General features: G+C 44.4%; 1 protein-coding gene across 1 annotated transcript in view; it reads left to right on the forward strand.

The window, feature by feature from the left end:
- Positions 1 to 24,456, forward strand: part of ANXA4 (annexin A4) — a 118,427-nt gene that overhangs the window by 80,259 nt on the left and 13,712 nt on the right. The window contains exons 8-9 of the mRNA XM_077263076.1: positions 12,476 to 12,532; positions 21,501 to 21,594. Coding sequence (XP_077119191.1) covers positions 12,476 to 12,532; positions 21,501 to 21,594 — 151 coding nt within the window. The remainder of the gene's footprint in view (positions 1 to 12,475; positions 12,533 to 21,500; positions 21,595 to 24,456) is intronic.

The raw sequence follows: 24,456 nt of genomic DNA on the forward strand, positions 1-24,456 counted from the left end.
ACAGTTCCAAGGGAGAGAGTCTACAGTTCGAACCCCTTGGCAAATTCAAAGAGGCCAGGAAGGACCGGACCACCAAAGAAGTTTAGTGGAGGGAGATTGGGTTTGGAGGGAACAGAGGGTGGGAATCTCGCCACGCTGTAAGATATCACCAACCCGTATGTCATCCTCGTTTTTCCATCCCATGAAGGCTTTCCTGTGAATGCCCGGAGGAAATGCTGGGTTGCAAAAAATAGGTGTAAGAAGGCTAGCCCCAAGAGGAGCGGACCCCTTCACACCACTGCAGTGCCATGCCCTCATAGCCTCTGAGGTTAGGAAGGAAAATCTCCCCCGTTGAAGAGCATATTGCTTTGGGATCCACTGAAGATAATGAAGAGGCAAATCGGACCATTCTTGTTCCAACTCTACCCATTTTTTAAATTTAATTTTATATTTTCAGTCCAAGAGGCGAACTAATATGGCCGCCCTGCAATAGTTTCTGAGGTTGGGTAGACCCACCCCACCAAACTGGCGTGGCCTAGATAAAACCTTGTAACTCACCCTCGGTGTTTTCCCCTTCCATATAAAACGGGAAATCAAGGACTGTATTTTAATAAAAAATGATTTATGTGGCCAAATGGGAATCGCCTGAAAGATATAAAGAAATCTCGGCAGGATATCCATCTTAACCACCTGAATCCTACCGAGCCACAACAGCCTCAATGGGCCGTAAGACTCCAGAAGGGATCCCACCCTGTTCAAAATGACCTGATGGTTCAAAGAAAATAATTGAAGAGGATCCGAGGTGAGGTTCACCCCGAGATATGAAATCTGATCCTGTTGCCATCTAAAGGGGAAGGCCCGCTTCAAGGAAGCCACCACGGAAGAAGATAGAGAAATGTTTAGGACCTCAGTTTTGGAGTAATTAATCTTGAAGTTACTTAAATCCCAGAAGGATTCGAACTCCTTCATAAGCACTGGAAAAGAGACGACTGGGTTAGAGACGAAGAGGAGGATGTCGTCGGCAAATAGGGACGTTTTATGGTTAGAGTTTCCAACCTGAATCCCTGAGATACTGTCATTAACTCGGATAGCCTTAGCCAAATGCTCAATAACTAAAACATATAATAGGGGCGACAACGGGCAGCCTTGTCTAGTACCGTTCTGAATATAAAAACGATCGGACAAAGATCCATTGACTCTAACACGAGCTGAGGATTTTGAATATAATGACATAATTTTCCCCAGGAAATTGGATTGTAAGCCAATATGGGTCAGGGTCTCCCGTAGAAAGTCCCAATGGACTCTATCAAAGGCCTTTTCCGCGTCAATCGACAGAAGACAAAGGGGGGACTTTTGCATCTTGGTCCTCTCAATAAGGAGAAGAGACCTGATAATGCTGTCCCGCGCCTCCTGGCCCTTGACAAAGCCCACCTGATCAAGGTCGATAGTAGATGGGAGAAGTCCCGACAATCTGTCAGCCAGTACCTTGGCAAATAATTTTACATCGACGTTGATCAGGGAGATTGGCCTATAACTCCCGACCAGCAGGGGATCTTTATTAGGCTTTGGCAGAACAGAAATATGAGCCTCTAGGGACTGGGGGGTAAAGCTATTCTCCTCAGAAATCGCATTAAAGGTGAGGACCATTTGGGGAAGCAAGTCAGATAGAAGGGATTTATAGAATAAGGGAGTGAACCCATCCGGTCCAGGACATTTAGAGGTGGACGTGGATTTAACAGCTTCTGACAGCTCCTCAGGGGTTACGTCCTTTTCCAGGACCGCCAAATCCGCCTCAGGGAGGGACGGGACCTTGATCCTATTCATATAAGATTTAATTTTATTTTTCAACGTGGTGGGATCCAAGTCAGCGTACCTGCCCCTAATGTTGTACAGGGATTTATAGAACTTTTGAAAGACCTCTAGGATCTCCTCTTTACTATGGACCAGTTGGCCCTTATCATTTTTGAGTGATGAGATAAGAGTGGGACCCGATCTGGGATGAAGCAGTCGTGCTAGAGGGCGCCCACAAACATTAGCTCTTTTGTAGAAAAACCCTTTAGTTCTTTCCTTGTCACCCATAAACCGTCTATCCAGCAGGCCTTTAAGTTCAAGCCTTTTTGTAGTGAGCTCGATCAAAGTCTCAGAGGACCTCAAATTCTTATGCCTGCTTTCCAGGGTCTGAATTTGTGACAGCAAAGAGTATTTCCTCAGTCTGAAGTTTTTTGATTCTAGCCCCATGTTTGATTAAGGTGCCTCTCATGATGCACTTCAGTGCTTCCCATTTAATTGCCTGAGGTGTGGGATCTGACGCATGAGTATGGGCGAATGCTGCAATGTCAGATTTCAAATCACTCAAACAGGTGGTGTCTCGTAAAAGGTTGCCATTCAATTTCCATGAGAATTTTTTTCATAGCCAGCCCGGGTATCTCCAAGGATAGAAAAACAGGGCAATGATCCGATTGAACCATATTACCAATCTTGGCATCAGGCCTCCAAGATAAGACCCCCCTGCTGACCAGAAAAAGGTCAATTCTGCTGTAGGAGTTATGTGGAGTAGAATAGAAAGTATAATCCTTACCTCTAGGATTGAGGATTCTCCAAACATCTATCAGATGTAGTTTAAGTAAGAATTTTTGTAGGGCTCTCACCTTTCTCGATGGGACCGCCCCCCGACTAGAGGAGGTATCTAGTTTGGAATCAAAGACAAAGTTAAAATCACCACCTATCACAACCTGGCCCTCCGCAAATGAAGACCGTTTCAACAATAGAGACTTGCAGACCTTAGGCTGTTCCCGGTTCGGGAGATACCAGTTAACTAGGGTCAGGATCCGTTCAGCAACTTTAACTTTCATAAAAATATAGCATCCCCCTTCATCTATGACCTTGTCTATCAATATGATATTTAAATTCTTACAAAAGGCTATTGAGACACCTTTTGTCCTCGATTCGGGGTTGGAACTATGGGACCATCTATCATAAAGTTTACCCCCGACAACTGGTATCCGATCAGCTCTATAATGAGTTTCTTGAAGAAAAAGTATCTGAACCCCTAGCTTGTGCATATCTGAAAGTACGTGGCTTCGTTTTTGGGGAGTATTGAATCCCCGTACATTTAGGGAACCAAACTTTAAGGAACCCATTTTTCAATAGAACGTCGAGTACCCAACCGTTGGGCCCCAAAAAGGGGTTATCCTGCCACCTGAGAGATGAGAGCAGAAAACAAGACGCAGCAAATTAGAAGAAAAAGAAGAGAAAAAGAGTAGCAAATATAGAAGAAAAAAGGAATGTAGCAGTAAATTGTACCCCTCAGGGAGCTGAAAATTAAAAACTCTTTACTTAAGATATGGGGTATAGTCGTTTCACGAATATCACGGTTTGGACCAACCGTATAACCCCTTAATGGGTCGTGTCCTTTCCACTGAAGAAAGGAAGAAAGTCAAAACAATATATAACAAAATAAATCATATACCGACGGATTCGATAAACAATATAACTGTATAACACACCATGTTCCCCGGCGAACTTCCCTGAGACAAAAAAAATACACAAAATTACCCAGCACAACCGAACCACCAGAGGGGGAGGGAAAGGGAGAAGAAAAAAGGGGGGGGGGGGGAAGGGGGAAGAATAAGAAGGGGGAAGGAAGAGAATGGAATAGTGGAGAGGGAAGGGAAAATGACCAAGGGAAAAGAGCAAAGCATATATCAACACGGCCATTACTGCCTAAAGCTAGACCAAAGACCTAAGGGTCTGCAACCGACTGAACCAAAAATACTGGACGCTTGCATATCAGCCGTCTTCAGATACATCATTACAGTTCTGTCCTCTACCACGAGATCTAGTGCGGCCTCTTCCACGGTTGCGACGCGCCCTCTTTCGGCGCTGTGGCATAGGGCCCATATCCTGACCAACGGGATAAGGCCAGTCAGGGAATTGTAGGCCCGGATCCTCGAGGTTCAGAAGGGAGAGAAATGAACGATGCTCCCTGGAGTGAGATAAGGACACCATCTGGGTTCCCCGCCGAACCTGAAGGCGGAACGGATATCCCCAAGAATAGGGGATCTGGCTCTGGTGAAGGAGGTTAAGTAGAGGTCGCAGAGCTCTCCTCTTTTGGAGGGTTCTCCGTGATAGATCCGAGAGGAACTGTAATTGGCAATCTTGGAAACGGATCTCCTGGGTCTTTCTGGAACAGTTGAGGATTTCTTCCTTCACTTGGTACCTATGAAAACGACAAATCACGTCTCTAGGCAGACCTCCATCCTCAGGGGGAGGACCCAGCGACGTATGAGCTCTGTCAAATTCAATACCCAACTCTGGGGCAGTGTTCCTAACGGAGTTGAACAAAGCTTGAAGAGTCGCAGTTAGGTCACTGGCTTGGACTGATTCCGGTAGACCCCTCACTCTCAGATTTTGCCTTCTCTCCCGATTCTCCAAGTCCTCCATATGGTCTAGAAAGCTCTCAAAGGTGGACGTCTGGGCTGACAGTTTATCCTCAAGGGCTAGGATCTTGCTGGAGAGATTTTCCACAGTAGTGTCAGTAAGTGTGACTCTGCCCGCTAGAGCTGAGACGTCCCCTCTCAGGACCATTGTTTCAGCTTTAAAGGAGTTCTCCACCCTGGAGATAAAGCCCTCAAGTTCCTCTTTAGTTGGAACGTTGCTAATACAGGCCTTAAAAGCTTCCCACATGTCTGGGTCAGGGCTATCTTGTGGCCGCATATTTGGTAAAATAGGGGAACCACTGGGGCCTCCACTGATGGTCGGCTCCACTCGTCGCTCACCCCCTGTGGCTTCTGTGGGGTGATTTAGTAGAGGGGGGAGATAACCTGCTCCACAGCCCGGTTTCTGAATAGAGTTGTTGAAGCACCCCCTCTGCAGGTATAAGTGGCCGAGGTGACAGGCTAGGAGGCAGCTGAGTCTCCTGCAGCACAGGCCACTCAGTTTGGGAGGGGTAGAGATCAGCTCTCTGTGTCCAGTACCTCAGCGCTTCTCCCTCTGTTTGTATAGTCTCATGATCCGAGCCCCCACCATCCTCCCTCTCCCCTGCGGTACCTTCATCTGAGACCCCCTGCAGGGGGGCCTCCAGGGGCCTCTCCTGAGTAAACAGTCTGGTGACAGACGCTCTGGAAACCTCAGTGCAGGCCTGCAGTGTCTCCTTCTCTCTGTTTGTTTTTTGCCTCATGTGTAGTGCTGCAGGGCTTGGGGGAGGGATCAGCCATCTTAGGATCAGTGCAGCTCCAAGGCCCCTTCCCAGAGCTTCTTAAAAAGCGAGATATACTTGCAGAGAACTCCACAGGGGGTCCAGAAGGGGTGTTGGGGCGTGCAGGATTCCGTTTAGCAGGCATAGACTCCGGTAAAGTCAGTTTCTGGGCTGTTGCAGGGCTTTATTCGGCTGGGGAAGCAGGAGCTCAGGGATTAGCAGCCTTCCTCCATTATGGCCAGGACACGCCCCGTCCCATAACTTCAAGCTATTTTCTAATATTCTTGCTTTAAAAATTCCCTACTGTTCCTTGATGATTGTTTCAAGGAGGGGCAGGGTCTGGGACAGTGGCCGCAGCCTCCACCCCCTGATGATGCTCTGTATCCCAGCATGCACTGGGGATACTCAAACAAAATGTCTTCAGACAGGAAATTAAAAAAAAAAAAAAAAACTAGTTTGGGAACAGTAGGGATTTTTTGATGCAAGTATATTAGAAAATGGCTTAGATTATGGGACTAAATAGATAAAGAAAAAATATTTTCCTTCAGACCACCCGTTTTAATGAGTTTGTTTCCTCTACAGTGCACTGTCCATAAAGAGTGGATGATGAGACATGTCTTGGTGAATTGAGTCTAATATTAATAGTTGTGAATAAAACCACATGCAACAGCTTTTTCCAAATTAAAAGGGTATTTCATTAGTTAATGCTTAAAGCGTCTCTACCAAGATTTTAAGCTTCGGCCCTATTTTAGGCCAGTCTCACAAGTCCAGATATTTCCGGTGTCCGTGTGTCATCCGTGTGCTGTCCGTGTAAGTTTATTGAAACAATTTTTCAATTTTAACCCTAGGACTTTAAAAAAAAAAAGCACACGGACCGCACACGGATATCACCCATTGACTTTAATGGGTCTGTGTGATCCGTGCGCTCCCACGAACACTGACATGTCTCCGTGTTTTGCACAAGGACACACGGTCCGTGAAAACACGCTGACATCTGCAGAGACACACTTATTTTAATGTGTCTACGTGTGTCAGTGTCTTCGGTACGTGAGGAAACTGTCACCACACGTACCGGAGCCACTGACGTGTGAAACCGGCCTAATTCCTAGGACCCCCGCCATTCCTGAGAAAGGACCAGAGCCTCATCTGAATGGAGCAGACGTTAAGCATGCACACCTTCCCTATATTATTATTATTATATATATATTTTATTTTTTTATTTTTTTCTGTATGGGACTGAAAAAGCCAAATACTGCGCTCAGCTAGTGGTCAGACCCCAGCAATCAGAATGGTATTGCCATCCAGTATCCAAAAGCTGGGGTATAACTTCAAATCTTAGTAATAACACTTTAAGGCCGGCGTCACACTAGCGAGTTTTACGGACGTAAGAGCGCAGAAAATACGTCCGTAAAACTCGCCAAACAAACGGCACAATTATTCTCAATGGGGCTGCTCCTATCAGCCGTATATTACAGTTCAGTATTATACGGCTTTCTACGGCCGTAGAAAATCGCAGCATGCTGCGTTTGTCAGCGTATTGCGGAAATAATACGCCAATGAAAGTCTATGGGGGCGAGAAAAATACGGATTCCACACGGACCAGCAGTGTGACTTGCAAGAAATACGCAGCGGTGTTAGTGAAAAGCCGGTAATTCAATTGCCGGCTTTTCATTTCTCCTGCACAAACCCGACAGGATATGAGACATGGTTACATACAGTAAACCATCTCATATCCCCTTTTTTTTTTTTATATTCCACACTACTAATGTTAGTATTGTGTATGTGCAAAATTTGGGCGCTGTAGCTGCTAAAATAAAGGGTTAAATCGCGGTAAAAATTGGCGTGGGCTCCCGCGCAATTTTCTCCGCCAGAATGGTAAAGCCAGTGACTGAGGGCAGATATTAATAGCCAGGAGAGGGTCCATGGTTATTGGCCCCCCCGTGGCTAAAAACATCTGCCCCCAGCCACCCCAGAAAAGGCACATCTGGAAGATGCGCCTGTTCTGGCACTTGGCCACTCTCTTCCCACTCCTGTGTATCAGTGGGATATGGGGTAATGAAGGGTTAATGCCACCTTGCTATTGTAAGGTGACATTAAGCCAGATTAATAATGGAGAGGCGTCAATTATGACACCTATCCATTACTAGTCAAGTAAAAAAGGCAGCACACTGCAGCGCTAAGACATGCAAACATGAAACATGAAAACTGAACTGCAATACTGCACTAGAAATATGAAAAATGAGAGCGTTTAGCGCATAAAAATGGCCAATTTTATGTGTACCTGATAGCCCCTTTACGGCATCTCTCGTATATCAGGTCCTACGCTTGCCTACCTCGCTGAGAATAAACGTCTCCATGTGAATGGGTACCTGTGAAAACCTCTTCCTAGACTCATATTCTCTCTCTCTGTGGAGGGGTACTGGACCTACTGCGATTAAAACACCTGGGCTAGGAGGTGGAGTGCTCAGTCAGAAGGCTAAATAATATATTTGAAAAAACTGACCGTCACATCCATACATAGACTAAGTGTGAACAGGTGCTGAACCTAGAGTAACCAACTCATATATATAGTCAAGTAAAAAAGGCAGCACACTGCAGCGCTAAGACATGTTCAGTTCAGTTTTCATGTTTCATGTTTGCATGTCTTAGCGCTGCAGTGTGCTGCCTTTTTTACTTGACTATATATGAGTTGGTTACTCTAGGTTCAGCACCTGTTCACACTTAGTCTATGTATAGATGTGACGGTCAGTTTTTTCAAATACCTATCCATTACTAATCCAATTGTCTGAAAGTGTTAAACACACACACGTTATTAAAAAGTATTTTAATGAAATAAACAAACAGGTTGTTTTAGTATTTTAGTGCTCTCTCAATCCATCCGGAACACCCTCGCTTGGCAAAATAATAAACTCACAATATACATACCCTCTGATGAACTGTCAGGTCCCACGAGGTAATCCATCTGGAGGGGTTAATTATTTTACAGCTAGGAGCAGTGCTAAAGCACTCGCTCGTGTCTGTAATCCCCCAGGTGCTGAAAGGAAAGCTGAGTGATCTTTACTTACATTGAGTTGCGGTGAGGCGCCCTCTGGTGGATGTTCTCATGAACTGGAGCCTTGGAAAAGTTCCCACGCTCGAGTTCATGAGTCACTGGCTTTACCACTCTGGCGGAGAAAATTGCGCGGGAGCCCACGCCAATTTTTACCGCGATTTAACCCTTTATTTTAGCAGCTACAGCGCCCAAATTTTGCACATACACACTACTAACATTAGCAGTGTGGAATATGCAAAAAAAAAGGGGATATGAGATGGTTTACTGTATGTAAACCATGTCTCATATCCTGTCGGGTTTTTGTGAAGGAGAAATGAAATGCCGGCAATTGAATTACCGGCTTTTCACAGATATCGCGCTGAAGTAAATATAAATACAGATATATATATATATATATATATATATATATATATATATATATATATATCTGTATTTATATTTACTTCAGCGCGATATCTGTGAAAAGCCGGTAATTCAATTGCCGGCATTTCATTTCTCCTTCACAAAAACCCGACAGGATATGAGACATGGTTTACATACAGTAAACCATCTCATATCCCCTTTTTTTTTGCATATTCCACACTACTAATGTTAGTAGTGTGTGTATGCAAAATTTGGGCGCTGTAGCTGCTAAAATAAAGGGTTAAATGGCGGAAAAAATTGGTGTGGGCTCCCGCGCAATTTTCTCCGCCAGAATGGTAAAGCCAGTGACTGAGGGCAGATATTAATAGCCAGGAGAGGGTCCATGGTTATTGGCCCCCCCGGCTACAAACATCTGCCCCCAGCCACCCCAGAAAAGGCACATCTGGAAGATGCGCCTATTCTGGCACTTGGCCACTCTCTTCCCACTCCCTGTAGCGGTGGGATATGGGGTAATGAAGGGTTAATGCCACCTTGCTATTGTAAGGTGACATTAAGCCAGATTAATAATGGAGAGGCGTCAATTATGACACCTATCTATTATTAATCCAATAGTACGAAATGGTTAATAAAACACACACACACACATGATTAAAAAGTATTTTAATGAAATAAACACACAGGTTGTTTTAATATTTTATTGCTCTCTCAATCCATTTGCAAACCCTCGCTTGGCAAAATAATAAACGCACAAGATACATACCCTCAGATGAACCGTCACGTCCCACGAGGTAATCCATCTGAAGGGGTTAATTATTTTACAGCCATGAGCTCATATGAACTCGAGCATGAGAACTTTTCCAAGGCTGCAGTTCATGAGAACATCCACCAGAGGGCGCCTCACCGCAACTCAATGTAAGTACAGATCACTCAGATTTCCTTCATTCCCCAGAGATTACAACCACGAGCGAGTGCATTAGCACAGCTCATGGCTGTAAAATAATTAACCCCTTCAGATGGATTACCTCGTGGGACGTGACGGTTCATCTGAGGGTATGTATCTTGTGCGTTTATTATTTTGCCAAGCGAGGGTTTGCAAATGGATTGAGAGAGCAATAAAATATTAAAACAACCTGTGTGTTTATTTCATTAAAATACTTTTTAATCGTGTGTGTGTGTGTGTGTGTGTTTTATTAACCATTTCGTACTATTGGATTAATAATGGATAGGTGTCATAATTAAGCCAGATTAATAATGGAGAGGCGTCAATGTCACCTTACAATAGCAAGGTGTCATTAACCCTTCATTACCCCATATCCCACCGCTACAGGGAGTGGGAAGAGAGTGGCCAAGTGCCAGAATAGGCGCATCTTCCAGATGTGCCTTTTCTGGGGTGGCTGGGGGCAGATGTTTTTAGCCACGGGGGGGGGCAATAACCATGGACCCTCTCTAGGCTATGAATATCTGCCCTCAGTCACTGACTTTACCATTCTGGCAGAGAAAATTGCGTGGGAGCCCACGCCAATTTTTTCCGCCATTTAACCCTTTATTTTAGCGGCTACAGCGCCCACATTTTGCACATACACACTACTAACATTAGTAGTGTGGAATATGCAAAAAAAAAAAAAAAAAAAAGGGGATACGAGATGGTTTACTGTATGTAAACCATGTCTCATATCCTGTCGGGTTTGTGCAGGAGAAATGAAAAGCCGGCAATTGAATTACCGACTTTCCACTAACACCGCTGCGTATTTCTCGCAGGTCACACTGCTGGTCCGTGTGGAATCCGTATTTTTCTCGCCCCCATAGACTTTCATTGGCGTATTATTTGCGCAATACGCTGACAAACGCAGCATGCTGCGATTTTGTACGGCCGTAGAAAGCCGTATATTACGGATCCGTAATATACGGCTGATAGGACGAGACCCATTGAGAATCATTGTCCCGTATGTTATGCGAGTTTTATGCACTTAGTTTCTGCGCTCTTACGTCCGTAAAACTCGCATGTGTGACGCCGGCCTTTAAGTGGAAAATGTGAGCAAAAAGGAGAAAAAAATGCAATTTTTTTTTTTTTAATTGGATGTTGACACCAGTTTTTAATAAAATGGCTACTTTTTGAAATGGGAGAATCAATCCATAGTATCCCAGGATTTTTTTGTTGCATATAGTTGTCTTCTCAAAATCATAATAAAAATTCCCAAAGATCTTTCAACACTGTGCGTCTTGACCTAAATCATACTCTGTGATATCTGAAGGAAAAACATTAGAGGAATCTCTGAATGCTGCCCTCTTCTTCTCGCCCGGACAGATATGCTATAATGGTGCACTCTAATACCATTTAATGCTGATAATTCTCTAATTCCTTTTTACCCATGCGGGTGCATGGACATATAAGACCTCATGTGTTTATTAATTGGACATGCATGTTCTCTACTTATGTAGGGTTACTGTAGTGTGAAAGAAGTCTTCATGTCCTCCACAAAATGGGTTTTTTTTTTTCAGTTTTGGGTCACTCATTAAGTTGAACACTGAAGAGTTTTAGAAGTAGAATATCCCTTTTAAGTAATGTAAATTAGCCCAGTGTGATGGGATCCATCAGAGCAGATAATTGGGTCAATTTCTGGAACAGATTATATGCATTAAGCTAATGTGATGAAAAATCGTATTTCATAACTGCTGTGCAGTGCTGAAAAGTCCGTGTCAAATGTGCGAGGAGCAGTGTCCTCCACAGTGCTGAGCCGAGTGCAGGATTGACGGTCCTCATCTGCAGATGCTGAGCAGATGCTTTAATAAATACTCTGGTCACCTTCTGCATTCACAGTCCCCTTATTTCCTTGTAGACAAATGCCTCGCATTTCTTTATATCCTATATGAAGCCTCAATGAAAGATTTAACTAAATGTAAGCCACAGCAGACAACCCCTATAGGAGCAGTAGTGCCTTCACTGTGAACGTCCACCAATAAGCCATGGATACGTTGCCTTGAATTAAAGCCCCTTGAATTTATCACATTACACCCACAACTTTAAATGTATTTTTTGTGAGATTTTATATGATCTACCTTGTGTATAAGATTATTTTTGGCTAAGGCTGTAAATGTTGCATTGCAATTAGTGCTTTGATCTTTAATACTTGCATTGGGATACATAGATACTTTTATACAATCATGGCCATATAATTAATATGTTTGCATAATATGTGAGCACATTGATGCAACTAATCTCTTATTTGCAAACCCACAGTGCCAGACCTTAATTGACGTCGTACAGTTGAATTAACATGCATTTTATTTAGATACACATGAAAAAAAGTAAAATTGTGTATGTACGGTATATACATTTGAGCTTCATTTTTGTACTTTATTTATGCACCCCCCAAACCTTTTGATTTGAGCCTCTGTACTATTTCATAAACCATTTTACCATTGTATACCTATAGATGTGGTTTTGTTTTTAGTTTTTTAATTTTGCTTTGTATTTCTAATAAAATTAAATATCGCCTTTATGCATAGCCCTTGTTTAAAGCCTTCCCTTTTTGGTGCACATTTATTGCTATCCTTTTATGCCACTCTTTTTACATACATACTTTAATTTCATTCATACATACATACATACATACATACATACATACATACATACATACATACATACATACATACATACATACATGTCTTACCTAGTATCAGTCATTTAACTAAAGCCCATCTGCTCCATTCTGCAGGCCCTAATTGGCAAACAGCGCTGCTGAGTTGTGTTATATACTATTTTATCAGTAACCTTGAAATACTCTTATGCAGAGATGGAGTTTAGGAAACATGTGAATGTTCTCTTCTGAAACTAGTAAAATCTAATAGACTTAATATATATTAATGATCTCGTTATTCTACAGGGCGGCCGAGACCAAAGTGATAATGTTGATGATGCACTTGCCAAGCAGGATGCCAAGGTATGTGTGTGTTGTGTAAGCGCGCGATTCTTAATGCAACGAGTCTTGATTAGGTGATCTAATCATATTTGTATATTGATTTATAGTGAAAGGATGGAAAGAAGCTAAATGGATTTTCCATATCCTCCTTTATATGCCAAAGTGGCACCATTGCTGTCTCTTCCTTAGAGTTAGCACTGTGTAACACCTGCATTGTTCCCGCTGTGATAAGTTAGTTGTCTTGGGTTTCAGCAGCTGTTCCCATACTGATCAGCAAAGGCCATCACTGGCTTCAGTATAGCTGTTATGATTCCTGGAGTGGACCCACTGGATTTCGGTGATGACCGATCCCAGGCGAGCTGGCCAGGTGGAACCGACCCCTATACAGGTATCGTTAGGGACAGGCCTAGGAGGGAGATACACCGCGATAGCTTGTGCCAGAGGGGCGGCTCGAGGACAACGAGAAAAATCAGGGTACTCACCGAGGACCAGACAGACAGCAGCCACAGAGAGACTCGGGACACCGCAGGGTTCACACAGAGGGTACTGGATCCTGGACGGAGCAGAGCACGCACTGGAGGAGTCAGCGACTGAGCAGAGCGAGCACACACTGGAAGCGTACAGGGGCTGAGCAGAGCACGCACACACTGGAAGTGTACAGGGGCTGAGCAGAACACGCACACACTGGAAGCGTACAGGGGCTGAGCAGAACACACTGGAAGCGTACAGGGGCTGAGCAGAGCACGCACACACTGGAAGCATACAGGGGCTGAGCAGAGCACGCACACACTGGAAGCGTACAGGGGCTGAGCAGAGTACGCACACACTGGAAGCGTACAGGGGCTGAGCAGAACACACACTGGAAGCGTACAGGGGCTGAGCAGAGCACGCACACACTGGAAGCATACAGGGGCTGAGCAGAGCACGCACACACTGGAAGCGTACAGGGGCTGAGCAGAGTACGCACACACTGGAAGCGTACAGGGGCTGAGCAGAGTACGCACACACTGGAAGCGTACAGGGGCTGAGCAGAGCACGCACACACTGGAAGCGTACAGGGGCTGAGCAGAGCACGCACACACTGGAAGCGTACAGGGGCTGAGCAGAACACGTGTGCACACACGAGAAGCGTACTGGACAGAGCGGTGAAGGTACTGGGGAGAACAGTACCCAGAGAGGAACGGAAACCTAAGAGGACCTGGAGGAGGCACAGATAGGCACAATAACAATCAGGCGCTTCCTCTAGCAGGAAGCGACCTGATATACCCGGAGGCTGCTGCCCAGGTAGGACAGGCATCATAAAGAAGCCGGGAGTGCGCGCGACCCAAGCGGCCTAGCACGTATGCACAGGGAACGGGATTCCCAGCGCAGCTGTGGACCCAGAAGAGCAGGCCAGACGCGGCTAGGGACCCAGGAGGCTAGGTAAGTACCTGCAAAAGCCGTAACAATAGCGCTGAAAGGAAACCTGTCGCCCCCTCCGGCATTTGTAACTAAAAAAAAAAAAGCCACCTTGTGCAGCACTAATGCTGCATTCTGACAAGTTGGCTCTTTTAGTTATGCTCTCTGCACATGCTGAAATAAACACTTATAAAATGTGCCCCTCATACCGTGAAATTGTCCCGGGGGCGGGTCTTTCCCCTCCTAATCAGACGCAGCACAGCCGTCACTCAGGGCCTCTGCGCGCCTGGCGCCGCCTCCCCTTGCTTCATTAGCGTCCCTGGCGCCTGCGCTGTAAGTTCGAAGGGCAGCACAACTGCGCATGCCCGGAAAAAAAAAATACAGCGCAGGCGCCGGGAACGCTAATGAAGCAAGAGGAGGCGGCGCCTTGCGCGCACAGGCCCGGAGTGACGGCTGTGCTGCGTCTGATTGAGGGGAAAAGACCCGCTGCCGGGACGATTTCACGGTATGAGGGGCACATTTTATAAGTGTTTACTGTATTTCAGCGTGTGCAGGGAGCATAACTAAAAGAGCCATATTGTCAGAATGCAGCATTAGGCTAGGGTCACATTGCGTTAGGGCAATCCGTTAAGCGCATAGCGCTAGCGGATTGCGCTAACGCAATGCTTCTCTAGGGTCCGTGTTCGGCGTCCCCGCTAGCGCAGATCCCAGATCTGCACTAGCGAGGAACGGACCTCGGGCGCGCCGCGGACGCTGCAAGCAGCGTCCGAGGTCCGTCACTCAAGTGACGCCACATCGCTAGCGCACGCCCAATGTGGGCGGGCGCTAGCGACGCGTTCTCCATTACAGGCTATGGCGGCGTTAACGGACTACGTTAACACCGCGTTATGCCGCGGTGTAACGTAGTCCGTTAAACGCGGTCACATAACGCAATGTGACCCTAGCCTTAGTGCTGCACAAGGTGGCTCTTTTACTTACAAACTCCTGAGGGGGGTGACATGTTCCCTTTAACCTCTGCATAAAAACAGATGTCCTTGGCTGATTCTTCATCAATCCAGTTTTATCAAACCTGAAGCAGGTACAATTGACTTCAGTGTTTCCCTAGATTTCCAATTTATGGTTGTCTGGAATACATAGGTTTAAACATGACCAAGTTCAGCAATTATTTACCCAGTGTTTGATCCAAAAGAAGGCAAAACAACCTCTTTAAGAAGGCAATTTTTCCAGTGATGGGTAATGAAAGGCAGAATGGATGCAGACGGTTCTGCCACCAGGGTACGTTCTGGGAGGAATATATTCTATTCAGACTTGCTGTATTATTCATAGGTTAAAGTACACATAACCCAAAATGCAATACAGTAGAATATTCTTTGTACAGATACTGAGGGTGAAGGGTATTGCTCGGAATGCAATGAGAATTAAAGGGGTTGTAACTAACACAGAAAAATGGGCAAAAGGGAAAAACACCAGAGAATAATAAAACAAATCAATACTTGCCTGTTATATCCAATAATGATAATCTCTATTTTTACATAGCGTAACATATTCCTCAGCGCTTTACAGGTTGCACACATTATCACTGTCCCCGATGGGGCTCACAATCTAAATTCACTATCACTATGTCTTTGGAGTGTGGGAAGAAACCGGAGTACCTGGGGGAAACCCACGTAAACATGGGGAGAACATACAAACTCCTTGCAGATGTTGTCCTTGGTGGGATTTGAACACAGGACTCCAGCGCTGCAAAGCTACAGTGCTAACCACTGAGCCACCGTGCAACTTTGATGCCACTGTTGAGGTGCTTGCTTGCTGGTCTTGGTTTACTGTCCAGCTACGACCTCTGTGGACAATCACTGATCTGAGTGGTTGTCCCATTGGGGTCAGTGATTGGCTGCAGTGGTCACATATGTAGATGTTTGCAGCACAGTAATCCAGGAGGAGCTGGAGTGACAGGAGATTAACAGGTAAGGAATACTTGTTTTATTGCGTTCTTCCCCAACTGCCAGTTTGGTGGGGGGGTTTCCATTGTGGATAGCCCCTTTAAAAATGTGAAGGTAGAACTTCTATTGCATCATGTAATGTGGGCTCAACATCAGTAAAACAATAGTCTTTACAAAGATACTGAGCATAAGCCGATTACTTCTACATATAGACTGAAGTGCGAGTCTGACCTTCTCCAATCATTCCCCAGTGTTGCTCCTGTCAGAACTGTAAAGTCTAAAACAAAATGCAGGTTTCACATGGATAATTCCGAGGCGTCTGCAGAATGTCTGAGACATGTGACGGGTTTGTGAAGACTGAGGGATTCAGTCTTTTTTGTTCTGATTTAAAAAAAAAAAAAAAAAATCCTCCATTTCTGACACGTTTCTTGCTGCTATATTTTAGTTTGTTTTTTCCACTGCTTATTCGCCCTGTAACATCCTCGTACAGAAGCACGCTGAGCTTTTCCCCTTTCAAGAAAACGCTGCCTGCCTTCCTTTCAGCATGGTCCATGCTTTGTACTTGTGCGTCTTTTAACACCTCAGGTGGAATTTTTCATAGGTTATGAGTGTCCTGGTATAATTTCCACTTTTTTTTTTTTTTTAAAGATTCACTTTATTCTTTAGGAAGAGATTTACGGTTTTCAGAGGCTTCTATCGCCGCTGTGGTTTAGCAGTATAATGGTGAACAATAACTTCGGCTGAGCTCATGTTAATGCCTGCTATTAAATATTTATCAGTTATTTTCCTGTAATTTCTGCACTTCTGCTGAGAGGATACTTACAAATGTCTGTAATTGGCTTCTGTGTATACGATGCATCTATTTCCCTGTGTTTTTGTATGCATCCTTATGGACAAGATTGTGTTTAGCGATGAGGCTACCTTCCATATCTGTGGACATGTTCATCGCCATAACGTCCGAATATGGGCTGCTGGACATCTTCATGCCTACGTTGAGTATGAACGTAACACAGCTAAAGTGAACGCGTGGTGTGGCCTGATGCATGATAAGGTGATAGGCCCATTTTTTTTCGGGGAGCGGTCTGTGACGGCAAAAGCGTATCTTGACATGTTGGAATTGTATGCAGTGCCACAATTTCCAGAAGGTGTCCTCTTTCAACAGGACGGTGCTCCTCCACACTACACCACCATTGTTTGTGAGTTTCTGGATAGGACATTCCCCCAGCGGTGGATAGGTAGGGGTTCTGTCAAGCCATGGCCACCACAATCTCAGGATCTGATGCCCTTAGACTTATACTTTTGGTGTTTTGTGAAGCAACAAGTGTATATTGAACGCATCAATGACATTAATCGCTTAAAACGGAGAATCACAGATGTTATTCACTCTGTTACACCAGACGTCCTTACCCATGTGTGGCAAGAACTTCACTATCGTTTGGATGTGTGTAGGGCAACAAATGGAGGCCACATCGAACTGCACTGAATAGGTATGAAACTGGGAGAGTTTTTCTTTTATTTGGAGCAGATTTCACATTTCCATCGTGTTGTGTGTTTTTTTTTTTTTTGTTGTTGTTTTTTGTTTTTTTTTTGCTTTCCAGTGACTGGTCAAAAGTGCACCATGACTTTACAGACACACTGTATTTCAATCCTGAGGATTCTCGTTATCAATTATTTATTGGGTGGGGGTAAGGGAGGGGGTCTGTCTCCTGACACTCCCGCTGTCACATTTCCTTTTGAGACATTCTCATGCAACATTTTTGTCACCAGACGCCGCCATATCGATTCTGTCTGTAATGTGATGTTGGGACCATTACCTCTTGGGTGGGGCAAGCTCTGTCCAGCCACTAGATTAGGGTGGTTGGGAACTGTAGTGCCCTGCAGTATGTGTGTGTGTGATATCGAGCTGGAGTAACTTGCTTCCTGATTCAGCCAATTGTAACGTACTACACCCTACTAAACCTCCCAGCTTACTGCTGGTAGCTGCCAGATACAATTTGTTCTCCCTGTGGTTTGCCGTAGCTGCTCCTCAACTCCTGTATTTTGGATTCCTATTCTACCCATTTACTTATTATTCTTGTGTCTTCTGATCATGTACCTTTTTACTGCATCACCCCCACTGCCTGGTTCTGACGCAGCAACCTGCCAGCCTGCATCACCAGCCAGCAGTTTACCACATAGCCCCTGCCCTGGGGTTCCTGCTTAAGTCCAGGTTCCTGTACAGCAGTTAAAGTGTAAAGGTCAAATCAACTGTGCCAAGCGCATCTGTTGCGCCCCAGGGTCCTGGTCGTCACAGTAGCATTGCTTCCCTCATGGGGGAGGTGATGTTACTTTTGGAGGCAAGGAAGGATAACTGTCACCAGATAAACACAAGCATACAACATGTTCACACTCCAGGCGACCAGGTGGAGCTTTTGATGCTATTTACTAGGTGACTCCCCATATATATGGTAGTTTGAAGTGAAAGTTAGTCAGTTTTTGCCAGGAAGCAGACAGGAGCAGTCTGAGGCAGAAGGTGTACGGAGCGGTGTAGCCGCAGTGCTGCAGCTCCTGGGAAGAGATTATACGAAAGCCAAATATATTGCAGTGAGCGTGTAGGAGAGCAAAGCACAGGAGAGGATACCAGTGGGAGACCAGCCACGAGCAGGGTGCCTCCTTCTGAGGTGCAGACACCGGTAGCCGGAACACCGAGGTTGTAAGGTACTCCATGACTTACATCAGAGACCGGCAGGACAGCTGAACTGCAAGTTACCTATCCGCCCTAATACCCAGGAGGCACGGTGACACCTATAGAGCCCGGGGCATGCTAGAGTCCCTGTAAAAAAGGCTCAAGTCACTAGTCATACAGGTATTGTCCTATCCTATACGGGGGACAGAGAGAGAACATCTGTGAGGACCTTATATGAAGCCATAGGCACTAAGGAACTACAACACCACCGTGCTAGAGGAAGGCTTTGATTTCCACCTGGATAAGGGGACTCCCAACTTGCCTCCAAGGCGGCCGGACCCTGCCTGCCCTGTGATCTGGTGCCCTGGACTGTGGCTGCCTGAAGTCTTCAGTAAACAAGGTAAATAAACTATTCTTCACCTGTGGGAAGCTATACCATCTAGCTGCCATAACATCACCCCAGAGGACCCCTTAAAGCAGCGAGGTCCCCCACTGACCGAATACCACAGGTGGCGTCATGAACATAAACTTTATTGATTAAATCCCTTTAAAGACTTTCTCCTTTTACGTGGGTGCCCAGGGCCACAGACCGGGTCGCCACCGTGACATCCCCCTGTGAACTCAGGACCCGGTAACGAGTACCCCACGGTCCTGGCGGGCGACTCGCATCTATTCAGCTACCGGACTGTACTTGCAGTTAGAAACAGTAGAGGGGCCTTGTCTTTTCCATTTAAAGGGTTTATTCCACTACCTTTTTTATATTTGACCAAATAGGATAGGTAATCGGTATCCGAGTGGAGATCTGACACCTGGCACCCCCACTGATCAGCTGTTCTCAGTGCTGGAATTAGCCAGATATCTAAGCTGTGCTGTTTAGCCACACAAATGCAATAAACTGTGTAGTGGCCACTGCACCATACTGAATAGAATGGCATCTCCGTTACCTTGCAGCCTCCACTACAAAACTGTTGCGGATCTAAAAAGCACAGCTCCGTCAACTAACGTGGTCGCAGCTTGCACTGAGATCAGATGACCAGTTGAGATGCTGGGCATCACACAGTCATCAGTCTGACTTTAGTTATTTTAAAATTAGTGGAGCAGCCCTTAAACTGTCAAGGAATTGTACTAACGTGGCTCAGATATCGTTTTAATGAACTGGTGATGGACCATACATGGAATTGACTACACATTTAAATGTTGTGGTTCATGGTAAACTTCACACTTGCTCAAGAGAACTGTCTCACACAGCAAGCGGTGCCGTAAGTAAGTTCTCACTGCGGGAGCTTGGCGCTAGACCCTGACAGGAACGATTACACTACTGTCAGTGTTTGTCAGCTGGAGAGAGTGGTCACTAATGTGACCGCCCCCAAATCATTCGAATCATCATGGGACAGCATGGATTAGCTGCACTTCGGACAGGTGAGGAATATGGTTGTTTTTATTACTTTTTTTTTTACAGGGGACAAGGGCTTCAATGGAATGGGAGTAAGGTGAGTAGAACTGTTTGTTATATTTAAATAAATTTGTAAAACATTGTATGGATTTTTATATCAAATAAAGGACTTTATTCTTGGAATTTTTTAATTTATAATCTGTTGGGTCAGTAATGGATAGGCATCGTATAGACGCTTGTCCATTAGTAACCTGTGTGTTTGACGTCCCCTATCAATACAAAGGTGACATCAACCCCACAAATATTAACCCCATTTGCAACAACCACAGGGCAAGTGGGAAGAGCCGGACAAAGTGCCAGAATTGGCACATCTAATAAATGCGCCTTTTCTGGGGCGTCTGTGGACTATTTTTAGGCTTGGGGGGGGGGGGGCAATATCCATGGCCCCTTACGAGCCTGAGAATACCAGCCCCCAGCTGCCTGCTTTAGCTTGGCTGGTTGTCAAAATGGACGGAACCCACACCATGTGTTTTTTCTAAATGTTGTTTTTTTTATTTATCTCAGGCAGCGGCTGAATACTCCCATCAGTGGCGCCTGCTCTTGCTGTTATTAGTGGCAGTGGGCGTAGGCTGATGGGAGTAGTGCTCTCATTAGCCGATGCCTCTGTGACAGGAGGTAAACTTTTTACTGCCAGTCACAGCTGCTGGCTCTCTGACTGTTGAAAATAACCTTGTTGCTGATCAGCGCTGCTTGTGTTACTGTTCCGGTTCAGCACCCCAGCAAGAAACACTGATTTCCTGGAGAAGTCCACGTTTGGGGTCCGTGCCTGAACAGGTAGGTGTTCGGTACGGACCCCAAACTTTACTGTTCGGGTTTGCCCATCACTACTCAGAATTTGAATCAGAATTTTCTGCTGCAAGTCTTGAACATGTGCACATACCCTTAATAATGTTCTGTATTTCTGCTTCTACTTTGTCTTATCTTGCAATTTTAAAATTGAGGAAGACATGACAGATTTCTTGATCTACAGGATTTCTCACTGTGTTTTGCAGTAAGATAACTGTGGCAGAAACCTCCCTGCGAGGCTAAAACTGAGAATAAACCCTGTGTTCTCTGCAGAATTTCTGTGTTTTTTGTGGCCATAATATGGCTTCTATAGGTGTAGCTATGGGACTAAACACTTATTGGCAGGTAGTTGGCAACTACCTGCCTGTTCTTCCCTGTGATCATTTCTCCTTACTCAGAGCTGTCATGGACCACTCCTGCCACAGATTCTCTTGCTTTCTGCGATGTGATGTTGACAGAGCCGTCCCTTCTATTCCGCTCTTTTAACGGGACGACGTCACTGCTGTCATGTTGGTTGATGGCACATTCCCTGCTGTGTTGGGTGGAGCTGGATGTCAATCAGTGACGTAGGCAGTGACTTCCCCATGGACAGAGCAAAGTGGAAGAGAAGGGACTGCTCTGTTGATGTGACGTCACAGGAAGCAGGAGCCGTTTCTGACTATTCTCAGTCAGGAAAGATTGCTGTAGGGCAGCACCCTAGTGTTTATAAGTGGTACATTGACCTTGAACTCTGCTCATCTTATTCAGGACTTGTATGAAGCTGGTGAGAAGAAATGGGGAACAGATGAAGTCAAGTTTTTGACCATTCTCTGCTCAAGGAACAGGAAACATTTACTTAAAGGTAAAATACATGCAGCTCTTGTAGCATGACTTTGTTCTGCATTTCCCTTATCCTGGAACATTCAGTTGTGTGTTGTGGTGTTGTTTTTTCTTTTATCAAGTACATTTTTATTAATTTCACATACACAAATAACATTCTCAACCAAAGGTGTTTAACCCCCTCCCCGTAACCCTGAACACCTCCCCCCTAACCCCTTCTTCCTAACATTTGTTATTCAGAATACTATATCATAGATATATGACCATACGAAACTGAATAAATCAGGCCAGTCAAGACCAGCCAAGTCGAAAGGCACACAGCCAAATGATTCCATAGCAACTGATACACATCTAACAAGATCCTATCGAGGCTGATCACTGGTTACCTCCAAGCCAGGGACCCCATACTTTATCAAATAATTTACTTCTATCCCTTTTGAGATATACCCCTTTTTCCAATGATATCAGGGACTCCACTTGATTAATAATCTGTCGGAGGAGTTGCATAAATCCAGTTTTAAGCCATGTATAGTAATTGAGCTATGGCAAGGTTCCAAGTCTCAACAACATACAGTTCATCTGTCATATCGCAGTATGCAGGTGAGAGGATTCCTAGTCACCGCGCACCCATAGGCTGATTCTATATGGCCCAAACCGCTCCCCTATATGAGTGCAGATGCGGGCATGACCATAACGTGCAATATTCCTGCTTCCTGGTGGGCGCACCTCGGGCATCCAGAATCATTTCTAAGATCTATTTTAGACATAAATTCAGGTGATCTGTACACAACATTCAGTTGGGTTTAATAGGTCATTCTTATGAATACAAATAAACCAAACGAACCCCAAAATGACAGTCTATTTTTTTTTTCTTCTTAACTTGTCCAGCAAAAAGCAAGCTCTCGCATGGCTAAGTTGCAATTTTGATACAAACCATTCATTTTGCCATAGAATGTCCTGAAAAATGATGAGAAAAAAAAAATAACAAAGTGCAATTCCACCATTGTTTCTTGGGGTTTCTTTAACCTTTTCCTGACCGCCATCGGTAAATAAACGTCTGGGCTCTTTGCATCACCGACGTTTACAAGCGGTGGGTGGTCTCACAGCACTCGGGACCCCCAGGGTCCTGCAAGCTCTGCAATTCCTGTGCTGAGTGGTAGCTCTGACAGGTGACATCATCGGGACCTGATTAGAACAGGTCCCAATGATGTTAAACCTTTACTATTTTCTAGATGCTGCGATTGCACATTTAGAAGATAGAGAGGGAACGGTGCTTTACTCGCCTCTCCGACGCCCTCCGTGGTGAGATCTGATCACATCATGGGGGATCTCGCGGTGTCCCGGCAGCCGGAGGTCACGTGATGACTTCCAGGTCTGCCTGCCACAGTGGTTTGTTAGACTCGGCCTGCAGCTGAGTCTAAAGGGATCTGGCTGTGTAAGCGTAAGTTCACACAGGGCGTTTTTCCTGCTTTTTTTTTTTTCTGCAGCAAAATCTGAACTTGGCAGGAAAGAAGCTGCGTCAAACACAGGTTTAGGTGCGTTTTTGGTGAGCTTTTTGTTGCATTTTTGGTTAGTTTTTTTTTTTCTTTGTCTATGCTAATGTCCTTGAATTTTCAGCAGCAAAAACACGGCAAATAATGATATCTGCGTTTTGCTGCGTTTTTTTCAACACCCAGTCGTCAGTGGGTGAAAAACTCTGAAAAAAATGCTGAAAGAAGTGACATGCTCTGTCCAAAAAATGCAGCAAGCGCAAAATACTGATCACACAAAAAACCAATGTGTGTGCATGAGATTTCTGAAATCTCATAGGCTTTGCTGGTATTGTTAAAAGCAGCTGAAAATTTAGCATTAAAAAAAATGCAGCAAAAACTCCCTGTGTGAACTTACCCGAACACTGACCGGTGTCATAGAATTATATATATATATATATATATATATATATATATATATATATATATATATATATATATATATATATATATATATGATTTTATACACAAAAAAGTGCACATATTTGGTATTGAGACACAGATACCAGGTACCCACATTGTCTAAATACCTTTCGATAAAATTATGCAAAGCAAAGCCTCAAAGAGGACAGCAAAGGAAACCAACTCCATATACTATCTAGAAAAATTAGGAGGAAAAGGGAGTACTTAGGTTAAAAAGAGTATTTTATTGTGAAAATGTAATAAAGTGTAACACATAGTAAAAATTACAACAGGATGACACGAAAGATCATGAGTGCCATATACCCCACGTAGCTGCCAGTATCACATAAATCAGGAAGGCATGCCATAATGAAAGTGCTAATATAGTGCAATAGTATGGTCTCATTGAATAAATCCTTATACAATAGCACATATTTGGTATTGCTGCGTCTGGAACGAGCCAACTTATAAAATGGTCACACTTGTTAACTCCTTCAGTGCACACTGTAAAAAAAATAAAAATAAAAAAAAAAACGGAGCCAAAACCTTTGCTTTTTCATGCCGTCAAACAAAATGTAAAATAAAAAGCGATGATGATAGCGATGAAAACGTTATCTTGTCCTGCAAAAAACAAGCCGCCATACAGCTACAACAGCGGAAAAATAAGTTAAAGCTTTCAGAATAAAGCGATGCGAAAACAATTAATTTTTTTCTATATAATAGTTTTTGTGTAAAACTGGCAAAACATAAAAAAATATAAATGTAGTATCACTGTAATCGTACTGACCCGAAGAATAAAGCTGCTTTATTAATTTTACTACACACGGAATGTCATAAAAAAAATATATATATATATATATATATTCCTGGTGTTTGATCATTCTGTCTCTTAAAAATCAGAATACAAAGGGATAAAAAAATGTCATGTGCCAAAAATGGTATTAATAAAAACA

The sequence above is a fragment of the Ranitomeya variabilis genome, chromosome 5 (genome assembly GCF_051348905.1).
Source record: "Ranitomeya variabilis isolate aRanVar5 chromosome 5, aRanVar5.hap1, whole genome shotgun sequence".
Taxonomy (NCBI): Eukaryota; Metazoa; Chordata; class Amphibia; order Anura; family Dendrobatidae; genus Ranitomeya; species Ranitomeya variabilis.